This window comes from Enhydra lutris, unplaced genomic scaffold (assembly GCF_002288905.1).
Source record: "Enhydra lutris kenyoni isolate GAN:26980312 unplaced genomic scaffold, ASM228890v2 scaffoldscaffold47, whole genome shotgun sequence".
NCBI classification, from domain to species: domain Eukaryota; kingdom Metazoa; phylum Chordata; class Mammalia; order Carnivora; family Mustelidae; genus Enhydra; species Enhydra lutris.
Window position 1 is genome coordinate 10,977,020 of NW_019154131.1, and position 24,960 is coordinate 11,001,979.

General features: G+C 36.3%; 1 protein-coding gene across 2 annotated transcripts in view; it reads left to right on the forward strand.

Annotated features, from left to right (window-relative positions):
• The window catches only part of LOC111156618 (coiled-coil domain containing 171), a 284,698-nt gene that overhangs the window by 43,782 nt on the left and 215,956 nt on the right, over positions 1-24,960 (forward strand). For both annotated transcript variants that reach the window (XM_022517612.1, XM_022517611.1), the window contains exons 7-8: positions 9,158-9,250; positions 13,163-13,323. In XM_022517612.1, the coding sequence (XP_022373320.1) occupies positions 9,158-9,250; positions 13,163-13,323 (254 nt within the window). The remainder of the gene's footprint in view (positions 1-9,157; positions 9,251-13,162; positions 13,324-24,960) is intronic.

A 24,960-nucleotide genomic window follows, 5' to 3' on the forward strand; every position in this document is an offset into this window, starting at 1 on the left:
TGTTCTATTAAATTAAAACATTAACAGTTTTCCTCTATTATCCTTACTAACATTATTATCTCATTTATTTTATATTAATCCTTATATTTCATGTATCTTATAGCAATTCTTTTTTTAAGAATACCACTGACAGTTACTTAAGTCCCTAGAATTACTAGTAGTCAATGCTTCCACAACTGAATGCAAAACTAGCATAAAATCCTCTTTAACTTCTCTTTCACTGTGTCATCATCTGGCCAAGAGCCAAAACAAGATACATTCACTTAAATATAAAGCAAAAAATTTTTTAAGATTTTGTTTATTTGTCAGAGAGAAAGAGAGAGCACAAGCAGGGGGAGCAGCAGGCAGAGGAAGAAACAGGCTCCCCATTGACCAAAGCACCTGATGCAGAACTCAATCCCAGGACCCTGGGATCATGACTTGAGCCGAAGGCAGACACTTAACTAACTGAGCCACCCACGCATGCCATAAAGCAAAATTTTGAAAGGTGTCTACATATGAAGAATTATAAATGAGTCAGAGGACTATACAAGTCCACTTATAAAATTCCTATAAATAGAATAAAAATTGGGACTACCTGGACTACCTTTCAAAGCTTCAAATTCTCTAAAAGCAGAGACCCAGTATTACCAAAAGTAATTACAGAGCAGCTAAGAAGAACCACAAAGTAAAACTAGTCTAAAACAATTTGATGTTTATAACATCAGTCAGTAAGAAGAGAAATTGGGGCAAATATTTTACAAAGAAAAAAATCAATATTGAGTTATCCAAAAATAAATCCTAAAGTTTAGACATTAGACATTTCCTCAATTCAGTCAAAACTGGCTTAATAAAAATTTTATCAATGAAAAAGAAATCACTGTTACCTAGTACTTCTTCAAACCTATAAGGAATTAAAATGTGTTTAGTGATGATCATAAGGTTGCATAGCATCCTAAAAGTGACTTCTAAATGAGATCTTTATTTTTTTTTTAAAGATTTTATTTATTTATTTGACAGAGATCACAAGTAGGCAGAGAGGCAGGCAGAGAGAGAGGAGGAAGCAGGCCCCCCACTGAGCAGAGAGCCCGACGCGGGGCTCCATCCCAGGACCCTGGGATCATGACCCGAGCCGAAGGCAGAGGCTTTAACCCACTGAGCCACCTGGGCGCCCCATGATTTGTATTTTTAAAAAATCTGATAAACTGTATACCATTGTGTGGCTTAATCATCTTAACACAGGTCAATGGTTTCTTAGATTTAAAAAAAGAAAGCAAACTCCAATCCAATTTTATAAAAATGGTGCTGGATACCACAGAACCAAGGGAAAAGTGAACTGGAAAAAGAAATATCTGTGGCTTTTATAAACCTCTTTACAAATAGGGGAGGTTTTTTTTTTATCATGGGAAATATGCTTAACTCAATAAGAAAAAAGAGAAGATGCAAACCTAATAGTAAGGACTGAGGAATCTTGCGAAGATTACAGTGGAGAGAGGACTGGCTGCAAATAAATTCTGAATTGCTTCTGTCAGTCATGTTCTGTATTACAGTAACGAAAGCAGGGTAGAATGTAGCTTTTTCTCTGTACGTAGACTATACTTAAGTGAAAAAGGAAAAGAAAAATGACTCATGTTTCCTATTGTCTGTGAAGCCAGCCTTATCTGATTTCACTTGTTCAAGCCACCATGTGTTTGTAGGAATTATTTTTCAACACCTATTTGTGTCAATTACTACTTACCAAATGGGTAAATGATGAAATCACCTGGGTTATAAGATTGTGCTTAGAAGTATTAGACATTTTTGTATTTATAACGGACTTTAAAATAGGGAGTTTATTAAAAAATTTGTTAAATACTGAAGTTTCTGTTGCCAGGAGAGCTAAAGACAATTTTTAGAGAGGCTAAGTTGATTTATGGCAAGAATTTGTGTCCTGTAAATTCTGAAATTTCCTATTTTCATTTTTTATGGTTCCTTTTATTCTACCCAATAGTAATAAAAGCTCTTTTTTTCCATTACACTGTTTTACAGTCTGGGTGATAGACTTCATTATTCATTCCTGGTAAATAAAAATTCACTGTATTCTCCAGTTTATACCTCTAGTCAGGTTGTCCTCAGATGTCTGTTCTTAAACTGTTAAAGCCCTGATTGTTGCTGCCTTCACTGACTAGCTTTGAGGTTAACTGCAAAGTCAACCACAGCTGAGATGATGGGCATGGGCCGGCCGCTCTAAATATTGGTACATTTCACTATTTCTTGAAACTGCTGTGTAGTTTTATTTATTTTTAAATTATATTAAATTAAGTAATCTCTACATCCAACATGGGGCTTGAACTCAGTATCCTAAGATCAAGAGTTGCTGCCCTGCCGACTGAGCCAACCAGCTGCCCCCAGGATAATAAATCATAAAGGACTCAGATTTTCTTTGCTACCGTCTTTCAATACATGACTCAGTTTAAGTGATGGGATATTATGGTGCTTCTCTTGTCCAGATACTTGTCAAATACTTTGAGACTTTGACCCTTTAAGATTTTTTTTTGTTGTTCTATAATAAAAAGTACTTTGGGATCTTCACTTTACAGTCTTGAAGTACAATGGCTGCTCTTTATTCCCCCCACACAGGTAGGAATAAGTATTGTAATTAATTGTTAACAAACATATAATAAATTATTTACAGTCACCTATAGCGAAATATACTTACTATTAAAATTTAACAATCAGTCTGTGATGATTCAGTTCCTTAGAATTACCTTTCTGAGGGTGGATTATTACTATATTGGTTACTGTGAAAGTGTCCATCGATGGGAAATATCAGGTGATAAAATCTGGAAAAACAGTTAAATAAACAGCCACTTTCTATTTATACAGCTGTTGACATTCTGCGGTAAACTTTGCACAGCTGTTTTGGAAACAGTGCTATGTAACCCACTACTGAGAAATCTCTAGGATGCATTTCTGTGATATTTCCTCCCCCGTTTTTCTTGTGCATTTTAGCGGATGAAATTTTGTGTATCCAAATTTTGCTGCTTGACCGATTCCTTTAAGTTCACTTATATCCTCTGAGCTAGATCTGTTCTGTTTTGAGGAGGAAATAATGTAGTTGGAGGAGTTTGGTCCAGTCCTTCAGCAGCATACACATCTGTTTTCATAACTTTTGTGAAACTTTTGGAACAGGCCTGTGGAAGCCAGGGGAGCAGATGTGGCATGAGGAACAAACGTGGTCTGGATATGTTTTGTTAGTTCTGCTGCTGAATCGGATTGGCAGCTTATACCCTGTGTTATGATAAAATAATGAGTAACAAAGGGTGGAACAGGAGACATCCTTCTGTTTATTACCTTCTTCAAAGAATAAATGCCCCCTTTCTTAAATGGAGTAGATTATCTAATTGGGCTTAACGTGATTTAATGAGATATAAATCATGAAATAAAAAAATAGGATGAACATATAGTATTTACTGAAATAAAAATCTCTTGGCAATATTTTGCAGTAGGAAAGGGGATGAAAATCAGCTAATAAATGATAAAATATATGCTCATTTTGTGTTACACAAAGAACTCCCTTGTTCATAATGGTGGGGAACAGACATAATATAGTGTAATATTTGTATTCCAAGCAAACCTGTATATACTTAAATTGACCTGTGGTATATATGAATTTGTGTTGGATTTTGTATTTTAACCTGAATCCCATTATGATTTCTGCCCTTGCTTTGTTGATTACAGTATGATTGGATACTAATGAGACAGTTTATGATTCCACTGGCTCTCTTAGGCAGTATTACGGAAAAAAAATTTTTTTTGTGAACACTTTGATGTTCCTCTAGCACCCTCTGCTGGATATAAGAATTAATTCACCAGGCAAGAAGATTTAAAAAAATATTTATTAGGAGGGCTTTAATTTAATTATGTCTGTCAACAAAGCCCATTCTTGGAAGGAGTTTGTTTAAAGATTTGAAGATTTTGTTGTTGTTGTTGTTGCCCTTACTGATTAATCAGTAGTTTTAGTAATAATAGTTTATAAAGTTGTTTTCTTCTGGACATTACATGCAAAGCAGGAAGGTATGAAAATAAGGACGTGATCTCTGGTGTATTATTTTAACCCATTTAGTTTTGGCCTAGGGAAAGAATAACAGAACCTCTTCTTGACTTTTGAAGTGAAAATCAGATAAATAATATGACATAAGATACATACAAGAGATGAAAAGAAGACTTGAATTGTTGAATCTTTTATCATGGAATGACAATATTCTGTATTTTAATAAAATGTAAGACTATTATTTTGATAAGAGAAGCTTTATGCATATGCTTTTTGGAATCTGAAAAGAAAATGAACATTGTTAGACTAGTTTCTTCCCTCTATTTGTCTTTCTTAACTTTTTGCTTGTTCTGATTTTTTATTCTCCATGCCTACAGGCTATTTTCTTATCACTGGTTAGACTTCTTTTGACTTACAGAGTCTAAGGCGAACATACTGAGAAGTCATTTTTAATTTTTTGAGATCAGAGACTTCATTTTGTAGGGTTTACATTTAAAAAGTTTGTTTTAAAGTAGTATTGGGCTTACCTAGAGTAATGCTCATTTTAATCTGGCTAAACATAATAATTTTTGTGCTAAAATAGGTACCATGTTTTAGACCTAAAGTCAATAGGGATCCCTTATTCTAAGGACTCGAAGTCAGCATTTAGAGGGAATTATCAAGAAGCTTGACTTAGGTGGCTGTCACTACTTTGACATTTTCCTTCTTACACTCAGGATTCTTTTATCTTTTATTGAAATATATTTCACACATCATAACATTCATCCTATTAAAGTATACAATTCAGTAGTTTTTAGTATATTCACAAAGTTATGCAACTATTCCCACTATCTAATTCCAGAATATTCTCATCACCCCAATAAGAAACTCCGTGTCCGTTAGCAGTCACTGCTCATTCTTCCCTCCCACCCTGGCTGCTGGCAACCACTTAACACACTTTTTATCCTTATGGATTTGCCTGTTTTGGACATTTCATATAAACGAAGTCATACAATAATACTTGGTCTTTTGTGTCTAGTTTCTTTCACTTAACATATATCTTCAAGGCTCATCTATGTCATAGCATTTATTAGTACTTTTTTTTTCCCGCTGAATACATTCCACTGTAGGAATATACCATATTTTGTTTAGTTGATGGACATTTAGGTTGTTTCTACCTTTTGGCTATTATGAAAAATGCTCATATGAACATTTGTGTATAAGTCTTTGTTTGAACATGTTATTATTTTGCTGGAATATATACCCAGGAGTGGAAATGCATGGTCATATGGTAATTGTTTAATTTTTTAAGAAACTGACAAACTGTTTTCCAGAGTGGTGGCACCAATTTACATTCCCACCAGTAATGTAGGAGGTTTCCAATTTCTCTACATCCTCACCAATACTTATTACTTTCCATTTTTTAAAATTATAGCTAGCCTAGTGTGTGTGAAGACATATCTCTTTGTGGTTTGGGTGTGCATTTCCCTGATAGCTAATAATGTTATCCATCATTTCATATACTTATTGGCTATTTTTGTATCTTCTTTGGAGAAATGTCTATTCAAGCCCTTTACTCATTCATTTTTTTATTTGTTTTATTTTTTCTAAAGATTTTATTTTTAGGCCATTGATTCTTTTGAATTCATATTTCTATATGTTGTGATGGAGGTTTACAAGTTTATTCTTTTGCTTGTGTATATCCCATTGTCTCAGCACTGCTTAATGAAAGAATGATTCTTTCTCATTGAATGGTTGTGGCTCTATTGTCAAAAATCTATTGACCATTGACACATGGGCTTATTTCTGGACTCCCAGTTCTTTTCTTTTTTTTTTTTTTAAGATTTTATTTATTTATTTGACAGAGAGAGATCACAGTAGACAGAGGCAGGCAGAGAGAGAGAGGGGGACGCAGGCTCCCTGCTGAGCAGAGAGCCCGGTGCGGGACTCGATCCCAGGATCCTGAGATCATGACCTGAGCTGAAGGCAGTGGCTTAACCCACTGAGCCACCCAGGCGTCCCTCCCAGTTCTTTTCTATGGATCTATATGTGTGTCCTTCTGCCAGTTCCACAGTGTTTTGATCATTGTAGCTTTGTAGTAGTATTGAAATCAAGAAATGTGAGTCTTCTAACTTTGTTTTTCCTTTTCAAGATGATCATGTTAACTTTCTGAGAAGTGCTTTAGTAAAATTATTTGGCTTTAATCCTGTGTTTTTCACACACTTATGATGAAATGGCTTTTTCATATAATAGCTAATCACATTCCATGGGACTAATATTTGGTATGAAACATGTTTTGAGAAAGTAGAGGTGAGTATGAAGGGAATATTTGCTTTGATTATCTTAATATTTAATGATATATGTAGGAATTGATTGATTTAAACTCCCAGCTTCCCACTGACTTTTTCTGCTTAGGCATGAATTGCTTAATTCATTCTAATGATTTTTTGTCATCAAAATAGAATTTTGTTAGGTAAATAATGATACCAGCACCATACTTTCCCACCATACTTCCTTTGCTTTTGTTTTTGTTTAAAAATTTTTTCAGTATGGAAAATTTCAATCATGCATGAAAGTAGAGAGAATACCAAAATGAGCTGCATGGGCCTATCACTCAGCTTTAACAATGATCAACTAAGCTTTAACAATGATCAACTAATGGCCAGTATTATTTCATGAATATCAACTTCCTCTGGTAATGCCCACCTTGATTATTTTAAAGCAAATCCAGATATCATATAATTTCATCCATGAACATTGTAGTATATATTTCAAAAGGTAAGAGTTTAAAAAAAATACCAGTTTCTTAAAAAAATTTTTTTAAAGTAAGTTTTATGCCCAATGTGGGGCTGAACTCATGACCTTGAGATCAAGAGTTGTATAATCTACCAACTGAGACAGCCAAACACCTCAATACCAATTATAATTACACCTAAAAAAGTAATAATAACTCCTTAGTTTTAAATTTTTCATTACAAAATTTTTTGAATCTCGAGTCTTGAGTTATAATATTTGCTAATACATGAATATTTACCAGTTTCATCTTTCAGTGGAATGCCAGTTATTTCAAAATACTCTAGTAGTATAGGATATAAATGTCAGATTTTACCTTTAAAGATGTTATACTCTACTAACTTAAAATATGAATTTTTGGATTTAAATTATCTTTAGACCCAAAAGATCACATTTAGACTTACTGTTTCGTTTGCCTTCTAGAAAAAAAGTCTGTGTAGTAACTCATTAAGAATGAATTAACTCATTAACAAATATGATTGACAGGGTTGCAAAATCTAAGTAAAGCAAATAAGTCAGTGTAAAAAATATTTTGTGAATTTCATAGTTTAAAACACAGAGTGATTGAATCCTGAAGCAAAATTGCTTCTTGACTATGAAGGCCATTAGTTGCAAGAGGCATCTACAAAGGCCTCTAGAGAAGAAGGGATATTTGTGTTTATGCTCTATTCTATAATGAGATATTATGGGAATCTGTTTTGCTTGAGGAAAGGTGTAGTCATTTCTTACTTATTCACAGATGGCTTGCTTAATTTATGAATTATCCAGTTTTTGCTTATGCTCCTTCTTTCTGTGATTCTGTAAAAAAAATTGTGGAAGGAAAGAGGAAAAAGCAATTAATCAAGTTGTGCATTAAAAAAAAACTTCACCTTAAGCTAAATGATAAAGTAAATATAATTAATAAAAACTTACTTCTTGTCCAGATTTTACTTGAAAAGGAAATGAAATTAGTAATGCCTTACTCCATCACTGTTGAACCATCCTTATTTGACAGACAGGACTTTAGGCATGGTTTTCTTTACTACTGTTATCCTGAGACATCTGCAATGGGGGGGGGGGTCCCTTTAACCCTACTTGCCCAGCCCCCACCAGGCTTTTGGCCATGACCGTTCCCTCTTTGAGACTAGAATCCAGTGCTTCCCATGGTTGCATTTTCTCAACAGAAATAGCTTTCAGAAATAAAGCTTCTGACTTCTAATCCTGGCCAGAAGTTGACTCTTGCCTGAAAATTGATAAATTGGACTTAAGGATAATGAAAACTTCTGTTTCATGAAAGACGCTTTTAATGGTATGAAGAGACAAGCTGTAGACTTGGAGTAAATATTTGCAAATCACATATCCAGTAAATGACTTGTATGCAGATTATATAAACTCTTAAAACTCAATAATAAGAAAACAAACAGGGGCGTGTTGGTGGCTCAGTCAGTTAAGGGTCTGCCTTTGGCTCAGGTCATGATCCCAGAGTCCTGGGATAGAGCCCCTCATCAGGCCCCATGCTGGTCAGGGAGTCTGCTTCTCTCTCTCTCTCTGCCTCTTTCCCAGGCTTGTGCTCTCTCTCTCTCACTCTCTCTTTCTCTCTCAAATAAATGAATAAAATCTTGGGAAAAAAAAAAAAAAAGAAAACAACCCAATTAAAAAGTGGAGAGAATGAAAAGACAACTGACAGAATGGGAGAAGATATTTGCAAATGACATATCAGATAAAGGAGTAGTATCCAAAATCTATAAAGAACTTACCAAACTCAACACCCAAAGAACAAATAATCCAATCAAGAAATGGGCAGAGGACATGAACAGACATTTCTACAAAGAAGACATCCAGGTGGCCAACAGACATATGAAAAAATGCTCCACATCACTCAGCATCAGGGAAATACAAATCAAAACCACAATGAGATACCACCTCATACCAGTCAGAATGGCTAAAATTAACAAGTCAAGAAATGACAGATGCTGGTGAGGATGCAGAGAGAGGGGAACCCTCCTACACTGTTGGTGGGAATGCAAGCTGGTGCAACCACTCTGGAAAACAGTGTGGAGGTTCCTCAAAAAACTGGAAATAGAGCTACCCTATGACCCAACGATTGCACTACTGGGTATATATCCCAAAGATACAAACGTGGTGCTCCGAAGGGGCATGTGCACCCGAATGTTTATAGCAGCAATGTCCACAATAGCCAAACTATGGAAAGAACCTAGATGTTTTGTTTCCTAAATTCGACATACAAGTGAAGTCATATGGTATTTGTCTTTTTCTAAGTGACTTATTTCGATGGCATTATTATACTCTCTAGCTCCATCCCTGTGGTTGCAAAGATCTGTAGCCACTTTAAATACCAATGTTTGTGAGTTTAAACTTTGAATTTGTTTTTAGGCAACTACTCTGAGAGTGAGGAAACTAGAAGAAAATATTGAAGCAGAGAGAGCAGCACATTTGGAATCCAAATTTAATTCTGAAATTATTCAGGTAAAATGTAAACAAAAATTCTTTTGTATGGATTTTATTAAGTTGGGAAAAGGAGCATTCTGTTTAGACAGCTCAGGTTTACATTTAGAATGGGTAGCATAGGGGCACCTGGTGGAGCTCAGTCAGTCAAGGCCCTGACTCTGGGTTTAGGCTCAGGTCATGATCTCAAGGTCATGGGATTGAGCCCCACCAGGGGTTCTGAGCTCAGTGCAGAGTCTACATAGGATTCTCTCCCTCTTTCTTTGCCTCTCCCCCACGCACACTCTCTTTCTCTCAGATAAATAAATAAAAAAAAAAAGAATGGGTAGCATATTATTAAGACACTCATTATTCTGTTTGCTATCAGGATATGGCTGAGCATGGTTTTGTTAGAGGAGGGATTGGCACACTCTAGCCCACAGGCCATATCTCAACCACTGCCTGTTTAAGGGGGGTTCTGTCTTGTCTGTGGGGCTTTTGGGCTGCAGTGGCAAAGGGGGATGGTTATGACAGAGACATTATGGCCTGCAAAGTCCAAAGTATTTACCATCTGGCCTGTTACAGAATGATTTGCTGATCAGAGTTTTCTTTTCATCAAGAGCCATGGGATGAATTTCTTTTTGAAAACATTAAAAAAATATGCACCTTTTATAGAGTGTATATCCTGTGCACACTGCTTGTCACTTGTATTAAGAGCTGAAGGTATAACGGCGAAGAAACGACTCTTGGAACTTACTTCTGTTATCTGAAATACTGTATATTTATCTGCTTCTGTATATATATATGGATAAATGTACAGGTAGAAACATAAAATACTAAAATATAAAATGCTATGAAAGCATAATAAAAAAGGTTATATCTGAGAGGGGAATTAATTGAAGGCATCCTAAGCAAAGTGTCCTCCAGGTCTTAGAGAATGAGAAATAATTTCTAAGGGAAGTGAAGGCATTCCAACTGGGGCTTGGCAAACTACTGCCCATGGACCATGTCTGGCCCATGGCCTATGTTGTGTATAAAGTTTCATATGAAGTTCCAGAAATCTAACATCTTAGTTTAACTTTTTTTAAAGTAGGCTCCACACGCAGCATGGGGCTTGAACTCAGAACCCTGAGATCAAGAGTCGCAAGCCCTCCTGACTGAGCCAGGTTCCCCTCAGTTCCTTAATTTAATTTGAATTTTTTTAAGATTTACACTTTTCCCTTACATCAAATTTTAATAAACTTGCAAAATTATACCTTATTGTTTAACTGGGTCTTAATATAGGGTGCAATTAAGCTTATAAGAATTATATAATAAAATTAAAAAAAATTTTTATCTTTAATGAAATGTCCCCCTTACCTGTAAAATTCTCAGGTCCATGTATTTGAGTGCATTTTGTATTTTAAGCAAACTTGTGCAAGTTAAGCATGGATCCTAATGAGGGGCTTGAGCTCATGACCCTGAGATCAAGACCAGAGCTGAGATCAAGAGTTAAACACTTAACCGACTGAGTAACCTAGGTGCCCCAACCTTTTTTTTTTAAACGATTGAATCACCCAAAATGGCATCAATAAGCAATAAGGCTAAAGTTTTAAATTTATGAAGGAAGTATAATTCAAAATTAAGTTTTTCAGTGTAGTTATAATTTATACCTGGGGATATATAGTTAATAGCTACAAAAATAAAGATTATTACATGTATATTTTTTAATCACAAGTTCAAAATTTATAGTTGATATTTCACTCCACATTATGATGCAGAAAAAAGCCAAAGTTTATATTTGACCCATATATCTATAAATATTGACAAATATTTTCAGTGAGGTACATCTAGTAAAATTCAGTTTCAGATTAGTTTAAAAGCAAATGAGACCATTAAATAGTTGTAATTAATCACCATCTTAGTATAAACTGTAGTTAAATGTATGTTTGAAGTATGTTGTTAATTTTATTCTCATAAAAATGAGAAAATAGAATCAAAGAGTTGACTCAGAATTATTAATTTGAAGCCTACTTCTCTTTCAGTTGGCTTGGTTTATCATTTGTGATTGAGTGTGCTTATTTTCTGAAAGAAGATAGCAATGCAGACAGAAGAAAATGTTTTCTAGATCTATTATTTCACTTGTCAACATTGGATTCAGACAAAACAGAAAAGAAAGATAAAACTTAAAAGACCAAATTTGAAAATTTACCAAGCTGTATCTCCAGCTCTATTCTGTGTCCTTACTTTAGTGCAAGAATGTTTTGATTATTCCAAAATATTTTTGAAGAATTACAAATAATAATTCTGGTGCTTATTATTTGTATGGATTGATTTACAAAACACTTTCCTGTTGTTCTAGGCTTCTTTTCTTGGTGACTTTATCTTTCTTACCTTGGATTGGCTTTTGCCCTCCCAGGAGACTTGTTCATAGCTTTTCTCTGATTTCATGGCCCTTTGTGCCTGTTTCTGTGATAGGAAACACCACATTTTGTCATGATCTTTCCTCTCCTAAAGACTAGGAGCTCCTCGAAACTAAGACTGTCTATTTTCATGATTATTGTATATCTTGAGCACTAGCTCACTGCCTGGCACATATTAAGTGCTGAATAAATATTTATCCAAAAATTTATTAAATAAACATATATACATATGTAATATTAAATATATATTATTATCTCATCTCAAATATATATACATATTTATATATATATCAAATATATATATCTCAAATATATAATATTATCTCATTAGATCTTCGTAATAACCCTGTAGATTGTTTGTTATTATTATTACCACCATTATTTATTGTTTACAGATGAGGAACCTCTGGCCTTTTTGAGGTTTAGTAATATACTACAGGTCACAAAAGTTTGTAGAGCTGGAAGTTAAATGTGAGCTTTATGGTTCTAAAGCCCATATTCTGTTTAGTGTAAAACATTTTCTACCACTCCCCACTTTTTCTGGCCTTAGCAGTCTACTTTTTAGTTTTTAAATTTAATTTTCTGAAAAAGTTAAAATATCCACATAGTTCAAAAATCCAAACAATATTAAATGATCGAGAACTCTTGCTTTCACTCCTATTGCTCCTTTTGCTCCACCATGTTGCCTGCTACTTAATTTTTCCCACTTGTTTACCCAAAATATAGCAGACTGTGTACACTGATGTGGACTTTGCTTTTTCAGTCTGTGTTAACACCACTTGGAGAGCCACATGGAGAGCTTCCTTTTCAAAAGTTGTTTTACAGCTTTTTTAATAGCTACATGTTATTCTTTAATGGGAATGTACTTGTTTATCTGTTCTACTGTCGATGTTTATGTAGAATCTATCAAAGTGTTTTATTATGTAAAGTTTCAAGTATATGCAAAAGTAGAGAGAATGGTACAATGAACTCCCCCCAACCCCTCACCGCCCCCCCATCTACTCCCCAGCCCCATAGCATTTTGAAGCAAATCCTAGATATCATATAACTACACTCATTAATATTTTAGTCAAAGAGTATTATTTGGTAATACAAGTAATAAAAACAAGTAATACAAGTTTTACTTTTCTATAGTAAAAAATCTCTAGGAATAAAAAAGATGTTAACTTTCATGGGCTTCTAAACATGTGACTGTAATGATGTTTCTCATAAGAGGGGAAGACTATTTCCCTTTTGTTTCCTCAAACCACTAATTTCATTATGTTTTATAAAAGAAGTCTCCAAATGGAATAGTAGGTCAAAATTCAGCACTTTGATCAGGCATTTCCATAGCACAGTTAATTATTCTTCCCCTCTTCCTCCCTTCCATTAAACACATTGAGAAAGGGAATACACTGTCTTTTGTTTATTTTCCTTTTTAAACCAAAGCAGAAAGGAAGAAGTGTTTGGATGAATGATAAACTGCGGCTGATAAAGAACTCCATTCAGTCTGACCAGACTTTGAAGCCAGCATTTCCTTGCTCGTTTTAACTACTTCTCTGTCTTCTGGCAGTTGCGGATTCGAGACCTTGAAGGCGCTTTGCAGGTGGAAAAGGCCAGCCAAGCGGAAGCTGTTGCAGATTTGGAAATGATCAAGAATGAATTCAAAGAAGTTGAAAGTGCATATGAGCGAGAAAAGCATAACGCGCAAGAGAGCTTTGCAAAACTGAGTTTGTAAGTGTTTTATTGTAGAATTCTTTATAAAGAATTTATGAAGCTTACATGAGTATGACTGTGTAGTATTTTAGATATAGCTCTCATTGGTGTCTGTGCTAGATTGCGGATAAATGATTTCATAAAACATACCTAGACTTCTCTGTATAGGTAAACATGGAAATGCTTTTTTTGGCTTTTGAAGTATAATGGCTATTCCATGTAGTCTCTGAAGTGCAGTTTTTACACTAGAGAGTAAATGTGTTAATGTATTTTACATTTATTGATATAATACAGTATCTTAAAGATCTTGATTTCTAGGCCACCTAAAAAAGGTCTATATGGAGATGGGCAAATGTTTGAGATTTTCTCATACTACAGAAATAATAGTAGTAGGGGCTAATAGCACTCTAAACTCACCTGCTTTCTAGCATTGCGTGATTTCATTCAATTTATAGAACGCACCATGAGGTAGCTGCTCCTTTAATCCCTATTTTACAGATGTGAAAATTGAGGCTTAATGGGGACACGCAACTAGTAAGTGGTAGACAGGGTCTTTTTCACTCTTCCTGATTTTTAATGTTTTTCAATTCAAAAGCCTTTCATCTGGAAAGTTCTGTGGCATGCTTTAAGAAGTTTATAATTCTTTAATATGTTTCCAAAAAATTTGATAGGAGATATTCTAAACCATTTCTTCCTATAGGCTGGAATGCATACCACCATTGGTACATGACATGATAATAGGTTGGTACATTAGAGTTATGTATTTATATTTAATGTTAGTTTGTCTATGACAAATAGATAATGGTTTCCCACTTACAATAATAATATCAAGATTTCTCTTAAAATACTTCATTTAACTTAAGAAATGAATTAAAGTATTATTAAATAGTAGTGATTATTATGGGTGTGGCAAAATCATAAATATGACACTTGAAAGACTGACTTGAAAGAATGATGTTGAAAAACAGACTCAAAATGGATGAAAGACCTAAATGTGAGACAGGAATCCATTAAAATCCTAGAGGAGCACAGAGGCAGCCACCTCTGTGACCTCGGACACAGCAACTTCTGGCTAGATACATCTCCAAAGGTAAAGGAAACAAAGGCAAAAATGAACCATATAGTCTTCATCAAGGTAAAAAGCTTTTGCAGAGCAAAGGAAACAGTTGACAAAACCAAGACAAAGGACAGAGTGGGAAAAGAAATGTGCAAATGTCTTATCAGATAAAGGGCTAGTATCCACAATTTATAAAGATCTTCTCAAACACCTGAAGAATAAGTAATCCAATCAAGAAACGGGCAGAAGGGCGCCTGGGTGGCTCAGTGGGTTAGGCCGCTGCCTTCGGCTCAGGTCATGATCTCAGGGTCCTGGGATCGAGTCCCGCGTCAGGCTCTCTGCTTGGCAGGGAGCCTGCTTCCTCCTCTCTCTCTCTCTCTCTCTGCCTGCCTCTCCATCTACTTGTGATCTCTCTCTGTCAAATAAATGAATAAAATCTTTAAAAAAAAAAAAAAAAGAAACGGGCAGAAGACATGAACAGACATTTCTACAAAGAAGACATCCAAATGGCCAACAAACATATGAAAAAATGCTCAACATCACTCAGCATCAGGGAGATACAAATCAGAACCACAATAAGATAGCATCTCACACCAGTCAGAATGGCTAAAATTAACAAGTCAGGAAATGACAGAGTTGGAGAGGATGTGGAGGAAGGGGAACCCTCTTAACACTGTTGGTGGGAATGCAAGCTGGTGCAGCCACTCTGGAAAACAATATGGAGGTTCCTCAAAAAGTTGAAAATAGAGCTATCCTATGACCCAGCAATAGCATTACTGGGTATTTATCCCAAAGATACACATGTAGTGGTCCAAAGGGGCACATGCACCCCAATGTTTACAGCAGCAGTGTCCACAATAGCCAAACTGTAGAAAGAACCTAGATGTCCATTGACAGATGAATGGATAAAGAAGATGTAGCATATATATATAAAATGAAATACTATTCATCCATCAAAAAATTAAATCTTGCCATTTGCAATGACGAGGTTGGAGCTAGAGGGTATTTTGCTAAGCAAAATAAGTCAGTCAGAGAAAGACAGATCTCACTCATATGTGGAATTTGAAAAACAAAACAAGATCATAGGGGAAGAGAGGGAAAAATAAAACAAGACGAAATCAGAGAGGGAGACAAACCATAAAAGTCTCTTAATCACAGGAAACAAACAAGGTTGCTGAAGGGGAGGGGTGGGGGGATGGGGTAACTGGGTGATGGACATTAAGGAGGGCATGTGATGTAATGAGCACTGGGTGTTCTGTAAGACTGATGAATCACTTACCTCTACCTCTGAAACCAGTAACACATTATATATTAATTAATTGAATTTAAATTAAAAAAAGAGACTGATGAAAAATTTAAAATCTCTGAGATTACTTTTAGTAGTAATGCTTATAATATTTTAAACCAATAATTCTTTATTTTTTTCCCAAGATTTTATGTATTTATTAGAGTGAGAGAGAGAGCACAGGCACAAGCAGGGGGAGAGGGATCACCAGATTCCTTACTGATCAGGAAGCCTAATGCTGGGCCTGGTCCTAGGATGCTGAGATCATGATCTGAGGCAAACTCAGATGCTTAACCAATGGAAACACCCAGATACCCCTAAACCAGTAATTCTGAACTGAATTTTTTTGCTTCCTCTGGGATGACTTAGATGACATTCTGTGAATGTTATTCTTAAGACTTATCCTCTTAATTTCCTATGAACCACTGTTTGAATCTGTCCATTTATATATAAATATGTTTAGGAGCCTTTATGTAGAATATAGTGCAGGCTTTTTTTTTTTTTAAGATTTTGTTTATTTATTTGACAGAGAGAGAGAGATCACAAGTAGGCAGAGAGTCAGGCAGAGAGAGAGGGGAAGGCAGGCTCACTGCTGAGCAGAGAGCCAGATGTGGGCCTCGATCCCAGGATCCTGAGATCATGACCTGAGCCGAAGGCAGAGTCTTAACCCACTGAGCCACCCAGGTGCCCCAAGAATATAGTGCAGGCTTCTTTACTATTGCTTTGAAGTAATGATTAGGACCTACAAGTGAAACTGTTAGAAGCCAGACTGTACTCCCCAACAATTCTTTCAATAAAGAAATAATAGGCTTTTTTGGGGACGTAGTGAGCTCCTTGCCTTGGGAAGTTCAGAACAGAAGGTGGGTGATTCTTTGTTATGGATTTTGAAGAAGAGAGTCCTGCAAAAGTTGGACTAGAGGAATTTTAAAGGACCTGCTAACAATTAAGCTAAGAATTTTTGTTTTCTAAATAAACTCTACCCACAACATGGGGCTCGAACTCATAACCCCAAATCAAGAGTTGCATGCTTCACTGACTGAGGCAGCTAGGAGCCCCAAGCTCCAAGATTTTGACTTATGTAACTTTCCTTTCTTTTTTTTTTTTTTTAAATTCAAATTCTAGTTCATTGACATATAGTTCAATATTGGCTCAGGAGTGGAGTTCAGTGATCTGTCATTTACATATAACACCCAGTGCTCATCCTAACAAGTGCCCTCCTTAATACCCATCACCTGTCTATTCCATCCAACCTACGTACTTTTCTCACTGGACCCCAAAGCAGATTTTTCCCTTACTTGTTTTGCTATTATTTGTGTTTTGGTGCTTGAAAAATTTTATGCAAATTTTGTATTCCAATAAGTAAGTGTCAACTAATAATTCTAAGTACTAGTTACATATTTCAACTAAGCACCAGCTAACAATCCTAAATACTTTAACACAACATCTCCTATCTGTTCTTTATCCCTATATATCTACTATAATAATAAAGTTAATAATAATAATAATAATTAAATAGTAGTTAAAACCCACTTCTCATTTTGCAACTCAGTTCCTGTGACTTCTCTTCCCCATCATATCTTCCTTTTCTCTGCATTCATTGCCTCTTCCGTTCCAGTGAGGTGTGGTGTTAGAAGAAATGGTATGACATGAGGGGTGATTAGTTCAGTTATTTTATTTTCTATTTGTGCTTCTGACTTGCCTTCAGAATCCTCTTTAAAAAACATTTTAAAATATTTTAGAGTCACAAACTGTCAAATATTGATTTTTCAAAGTAGCTCTAAGTTTTGGATAATGTGTTCCAAAAGGAACTTGGTAGATTTTAGTTCTTTAAGGTAAGTGATACCTTTATTTTACAACTCTGAGAGTAGGGAGTTCTGGGGTAGAACATGTTTTACCTGTTGGATAGAACTAATTTAGCAACTGGTAATGATGATGTTATAGAGAAAATGCTGCCTGAACTTTGCCTGTGGTTAAGGTTCTTAAGCTTGTTTTTTTCCCGGGTGGATCTAGGTCAAGAGAAAAAAGCTATGTGTCTAGCTTGGATTTATAATTTTGGTCGACAGTTTCATAACAGTGAACTTTTCTGCATGAACTTATTTGAGATGGAATATATATGTATCCATGTATTTTAAATGGAATATATATATATATATATATATACTTACATATATTTTACATATGTATTTTAAAGAGCTCAGTTAAGAATTTGATAACAATAACAGGCTATTTTGGGGTGCTTGGTGGCTTAGTCATTAAACGTCTGCCTTTGGCTCAGGTCATGATCCCAGAGTCCTGAGATCGAGCCCCACATTATGCTCCCTTCTCAGCGGGAGGACGGCTTCTCCCTCTCCCATCCCCTGTGCTTGTGTTTCCTCTCTCGCTATGTCTCTCTCTCTCAAATAAATAAATAAAATCTTTTAAAAAAAGGGCTATTTTAATAAATATATATATTCAATATATAATTTTAGATAGGATATATATCTGTTCTTTATTTCTATAGTTAAATTTTCTTAATTATAAATCTTTTTTTTGCATCTAAAAGTTATAGTATGAAACTAAAGCTTTTCAATAAATTTTTTATTTTAGAGTTTTCTGTATGTCAGGTGTTCATTAGCTGTGGTAACTGGTGGGCAGTGATGAGGGAAGGAACTCATGATAACTTTAAATCTAGTTTAAAATTAAATTTAAAACAGGACTATCAAAGATATACTGAAAGGACTGAATCTCAATTTATTTATTTCATTACACTCAATATTTAGGAATTTCTTTATTTTTCTAAATATATCATCCAAAAGTATAAAAATAACAAAAGTACTATGATTTATTAGCAGTATTAGTGTGTACATTCTGTATAAAAGACCAAAGATGATTATTTGTTAAAGCAGCCTGTAGTGAAGTTTTTAGTTGAGCTCCTTTAGAAAAATAATAGAATGGGAATCTAGCAGGAAAGAAGGCACCTTAGCTACAGGTTTCCTTTCTCTCCCTTCACTTTTCTAGCTAAATCCTCCACCGGCCAAGTCCTGATGCTTCTCCTTTGGAATTCAAAGAGTTGGGGCTCCCTTTAACCTTTGTTATACTCCTGCCTAACTCCTTACCCTTGGTGGGGCTTTGCCAGACTCCTAGAACCTGACAACTTCCTGGGTTGTATGTGACATTGGTGACAGCAAGGAGTGTCACCCTATTTCAGTGGACCCAGTTTGAACTTGAACCCAGCACCAAGTGATGGAGTCATTTAATTTTATATTTGTTGAGTGGTAATAATTTCCATTTAAAATTTTGACTTTATCAAATTAGCTTGTACATAGCCTAAAAAGTAAAAGAATATGGCAAGGTCAACAGTTTCATGCCCCTTGCTCTCTACTACCCGTTTCCACTCCCTTGAGGCAACTGCTTTTAATTCTTATTGCTGTTTCTTCTGATGTTTAATTTCCTGTTTCTGAATAACATGCACATCCTGCCATGTTTTTAGTTCCCACTGTTAGATATTATCTGTTTTACCTCCCCCCACAACTGCTTACTTATTATCTCTATTGTACCCTTCTCCCACACAGCACACACTTAATTCCGACCCTCCCCCCATCCTACCTAAGGGGTTCTATTTGGGGGTATTATTTTCTATAACTTATTTTTCTTGGTAAGTTATCTTTATTTTTCTTCATGGCACAGTTTATTATATTCTTTGTTGTTTATTGCACCAAACACTGAATTACTCTTAAACTCTCTAATATGACTGAAAAATCCCTCATTGTGTTCCTATACCTCAGCAATTCTATTGTTTTAAGTTTCTTGTAAGAGACTTCCATCCTGGACTCTTCTCCCCACCTTCTCTATCCTGGACTAATTGTTTTTTAGGCTCCCTGCCACTGTCATCCCTAGGACTTCCCATCCCCATCTTTCTTGGGATGCTCTCTGCTTCTCTACTATTTTGGATCTCTTGTTGCTGGTCTCATCCTTTCCTCCCTGTTTGATTTACTCCCTTTGTAGGACAGCTTCTTGAGAAATTCTACATCAGATGAAAAATTTTGAAATTTGCATTTTGAAGATGTCTTTATTTGATCTTTTCTTTTTTTCTTAGTTCACTTGGGCATTAATTAAGTTCTAGTGTCAAGAAATCTAAAGTTGTTTGATTCCTGATATTTTTTATATGGTCTATGTTTTCCACGGGAAACTCGTACAGAGTGGTCACAAGTATGGAAACATGGGGAAGTATCTAGAAATGGTTTACCGATCTTACATTATAATGTTTGACAAAGAAATAATGTGTATATATTTTCATAGTCTATGAACACTAGAATTTTCTCTATGTTCCCAGTGTTCTGAAATTTCATGGTGATGGGCCTAGCATGGATTTTTTTTTTTCATTCATTTTGGGCACTCATATAGCTCCTTCCATTTTAAAGACTCAAGTAATTCATTTCTAGGAAATATTTGTATTTATTACTTTGCTGAATTCTTCTCTTCTGTTTTCTTTACCTTCTCATTTTTGAAACTTCTATTACCTATATGTTGGGATTCCTGAATGTATTTGTTATCTTTTCTCTACTTCAATCCATTTTTACTATTCTCCTTACTTTCTGGGAAGCGTATGTGTGTGTGTGTGTATACACACATGTATACATATATATATACACATATATATATTTAACTATTCTACTTTGGAATGTCCTTGATCCAAAGCAGAACATACAAAAGGGTTAGCACTGGAGTTGTCTGTATTTCATCCTAGAGAAATGATTTTACTCTCTTGAGAGTAAAATCTTCTGCCATTCAAGAATTAGCTCTTTATTTGATTATAACCTGAATGTAGTGGTAGATTTGGTTATACTGAATCACTTTATTTCTGCATTACAGCTTCAAAATCATAGGAAACAGGTCTACTATGTTCATCAGGAAGATCTCAGATTAAAAATAGTGGCAACACTTTAATTTGAATTAAAATTACCCATTTAGTGGATTATCTACAACAAATTCTAAACTGAAATAGTTCTAAGCTGTCTTTCATCAGATGTCCATACAAGAATGTAAATACAGTTTAATGCCAACCTGAGCAAAATTTAAATAGGAAGGCAAATCTTTTGAAAAGAATTTCATGTAGTGGTTGGGCGGGGGGCTAAGATGATGTATTAGGCTTGCCTGGTCCCTCAAACACAGTAGATAAATGTCAGATCATTCTGAATTCCCAAGAAATTGATCTGAGCACTGACAGAACAAACTGCACAACTGGAGGGAGAGAGGAAACCACTTTGTGGAAGGTAGGAGATGTGGAGATGTGGTTTGGGGGAGAAATGGCTTGTGGATGCTGCAGAGGGGAAGGAGCCCTGGTCGTGAGGAAAGGTGAGTGAGAGGAGAGTGCATAGAGATAGGCACAAAGAGAATACTTACCCAAAGGCATTGCCTGGGAGAGTGAGAGGAGCTGATTTTTATGAGTTTTTGCAACCCGTAGGGCTCAAAGACTGGAGTTTTAGAGATCCACAGTGTGGCTGGTGTGGAGCCATGTGGATGCTGCCATGCTCCTGTGGAGAAGGCAGCCAGGTAACCTGGGGACAGATGGTGTGATCTGAGGATTGCCTGAGATGCATGGGGAGAGAAGGTTTCCCCTTCTTGGAGCACATCTTAAAGAGGTGACATTGCCTCTCTGGGAATGAAGGTGCCAGTAGGTGCCATTTTCTCCCCTGCCCCTCAGCATAAGTGCAGAGACCTGCTGAGGGCCGCTAACCTGGACACTGGCTCTTTAGTGTGTATTCCCTGCTTCTGTGCTCTGGTGTGACTGTTCTTCTGGGTCAGACCTGCATCAGTCCCGGCACTTATGACCCTCCCCCAGAAGACCAGTGCAGGTCCCTGCCACACCAGGTCCTTAAAGTATGGAATTTTATTTTATTTTATTTATTTATTTATTTTTTAAAAGATTTTATTTATTTATTTGAGAGAGAGACAGTGAGAGAGAGCATGAGCGAGGAGAAGGTCAGAGAGAGAAGCAGACTCCCCGCGGAGCTGGGAGCCCAATGCGGGACTCGATCCCGGGACTCCAGGATCATGACCTGAGCCGAAGGCAGTCGTCCAACCAACTGAGCCACCCAGGCGTCCCAAAGTATGGAATTTTAAAACTCAGCCAGCTTGGCAGTGATAGAGCCCACAGTGCACTGCATTGCTCCAGGTGATCAAGCAACCTGGACACAGACAGTGTGAAGGCAGTGACCTAAGGAACAGCTGGGACTCATGAGGGAAGATTGTTCAGTCTTCTGGGAGGGCTTCCCAGCAGCAAGCAGGAATTCCCCTCTCCAGGGACAAAGGAGCTGGCTGGCACCATTGCCCTTCCCTGCCCCTCAGTATAAACTAATTTCAGGAAATACCACAACACCAACACTGGCTGCCTAACCTGCTCACACCAAGACCCATCCCCTGTGCTCCACTGGTACTGCTTTTCTCAGGCAAGTATGCCAAAGAATCAGTGCAGTGGGCCCCTCGCCCCAAAGACCAACACAAACCCCTTCATGTACCATGTCTACTGACTATACAGTTCTGCAAAGCTTCAGTTCTAGTGGGAATAGTATCAGTTTTCTTAACAAGCAGACCAGAGCACAGCTAGTTAAAACACTCCATACCCTAGCCAGGGTCCGAACACCCCCAACTGCAGGCAAGGAGAAACTCTGCAGACTACTGAACTGAAGGATAGAGCAATGAAAACAAGCAGCAGAGTGCATGCAGTACACACTAGAGCTACTTCCTGAAGTACCAGGCCCTGGACATTATATGACTTTTCTTAATTAGGTCATTACTCTCAGGAGTAGGAAACATAACAGGTTTTACTAACACACAGAAAAAGACAGTGACCTAGACAAAATGCCAAAATGGAGGATTTCATCCCAAAAGAAAGAACAAAATAAGATCATGGCCAGGAATCTAATCGAAACAGATCTAAGTAACATGCCTAATCCTGAATTTAAAGCAACAATCATAAGGATAGTAAGCTGGGCTTGAGAAAAGCATAGAAGACATCAGGGAGACCCTTACTGCAGAAGCAAAAGAGCTAAAAACAAATCAGGCCAAATAAAAAATGTGATAACCAAGATTTGAAACAAACTGGGTGTAATTACCTCAAGGATGGAAGAAGCAGAAGAAGGAATAAGTGATATAGAAGATAGAATTCCTGTGCTTGCTTTGGCAATACATATACTAAAATTGGAATGATACAGAGAAGACTAGCAAGGCCCCTGCACAAGGATGACATACAAATTCATGAAGTGTTTCATATTTTTAGGGAGGGGTGGTGATGGACATTGGGGTGGGTATGTGCTATGGTGAGCGCTGTGAATTGTGTAAGACTGATGAATCACAGACCTGTGCCCCTGAAACAATACATTTTATGTAAAAACACCAAAAAGATAGAATTCCCTCAGAAGATGGAAAATAATGAAGCTGAACAAAAAAGGGAAAGAAATCTTGGATCATAAAGCTAGACTTAGGGAATTTGGTGACTCCAGAAAGTGTAATAACATGCATATAATAGGAGTCCCCCCAAAAAGGAAGAGCTAGAAAAGGGGGCAGAAGGTTTGTTTGAGGAAATTATAGCTGAAAACTTCTCTAATCTGGGGAAGGAAGAAGGCATCCAAATCAGGAGGCACCAAGAGCTCCCATCAAAATCAACAAGAGCAGGCCAACACCAAGACATAGTGTAGTTAAATTTGCAAAATACAGAAATAAGGAAAAAATCCAAAAGCATCAAGACAAAAGAAGTCCCTAACTTACAAGGGAAGACTAATAAATTTAGGAGCAGATCTTTCCACAGAAACTTGGCAAGCTAGAAGAGAGTGGCATGATATATTTAACATCCTGAATGGGAAAAATCTTGCAGCCAAGAATACTCTATCCAGCAAGGCTGTCATTCAGAATAGAAGGAAGAATAAAGAGCTTCCCAGACAAACAAAAACTAAAAGGAGCTTGTGACCACTAAACCAGCCCTGCAAGAAATATTAAAGAGGACTCTTTGAGTGGGAAAGAAAAACCAGATGCACAAAGACTAGAAAAGAACAGAGAAAATCTCCAGAAACAGTGACAAAACAAGTAATAAAGTGGCGCTAAATTCATATCTATTAATAATGACTCTGAATGTAAATGGACTAAATGCTCCAATCAAAAGACATAGGGTATCAGAATGGATTAAAAAATGACCTATCTATATGTTGCCTACAATAGACTCATATTTATTTTTTATTTTAAAGGATTTTATTTTTAAGTAATCTCTACACCCCACATAGGCTCAGATTTACAGTTCTGATATCAAGAGTTGCATGCACTACCAATTGAGTCAGCCAGGTGACCCAAGAGACTCATTTTAATCCTAAAGACACCTGCAGATCGGAAGTGAGGGGATGAAAAAACATTTACCATGGAAAAGCACATCAAAAGAAGGCCAGAGGATCCATACTTATATTGGACATACTAGATTTTATTTATTTATTTTAATTAAAAATTTTTTTTAAAAAAGATTATTTATTTTAGGCATGAGTGGGAGGAACTGAGGGAGAGGGAGAGAGAATCCCAAGCAGACTCCAGCTGAGCTCAGAGCCTGATGTGGGGCTTTATCCCAAGACCCTGAGATCACGACCTGAGCTGAAACCAAGAGTCAGATGCTCAACCAACTGCACCACCCAGGCACCTCCAGACAAACCAGATTTTAAACCAAAGACTGTAACAAGAGATAAAGAAGGGCATTACATCAAAAAAATTGTCTGTCCAACAAGAAGATCTAACAATTGTGGGTATTTATGCTCCCAACTTGGGAGCACCCAAATATATAAAACAATAACAAACATAAAGGAGTTCATAATAATGTAATAATAATCGTAGAAGACTTAACACCCCACTTGCATCAATGGACAGATCATCTAAATAGAAAATCAACAGGGGAACAATGGCTTTGAATTACACACTAGATCAGATGATCTAAACAGTTATATTCATTCAGAACATATCATCCTAAAGCAGCAGAATTCATACTCTTTTTAAGTGCACATGGGACATTCTCCAGAATAGATCACATACTAGGTCACATATCAGGTCTCATCAAGTACAAAAAGATTGAGATCATATCATTCGTATTTTCTAACCATAATGCTATGAAACTTGAAGTGTTCCACAAGAAAAAGATCTGGAAAGCCCACAAACAGATGGAGGTTAAAGAAAAAGAATGAATGTGTCAACCAAGAAATTAAAGAAGAAATAAAAAAAAATACATGGAAACAAATGAAAATGAAAACACAATGGTCCAAATCCTGTGGGATGCAGCAAAAGCGGTCCTAAGAGGGAAGTGTAT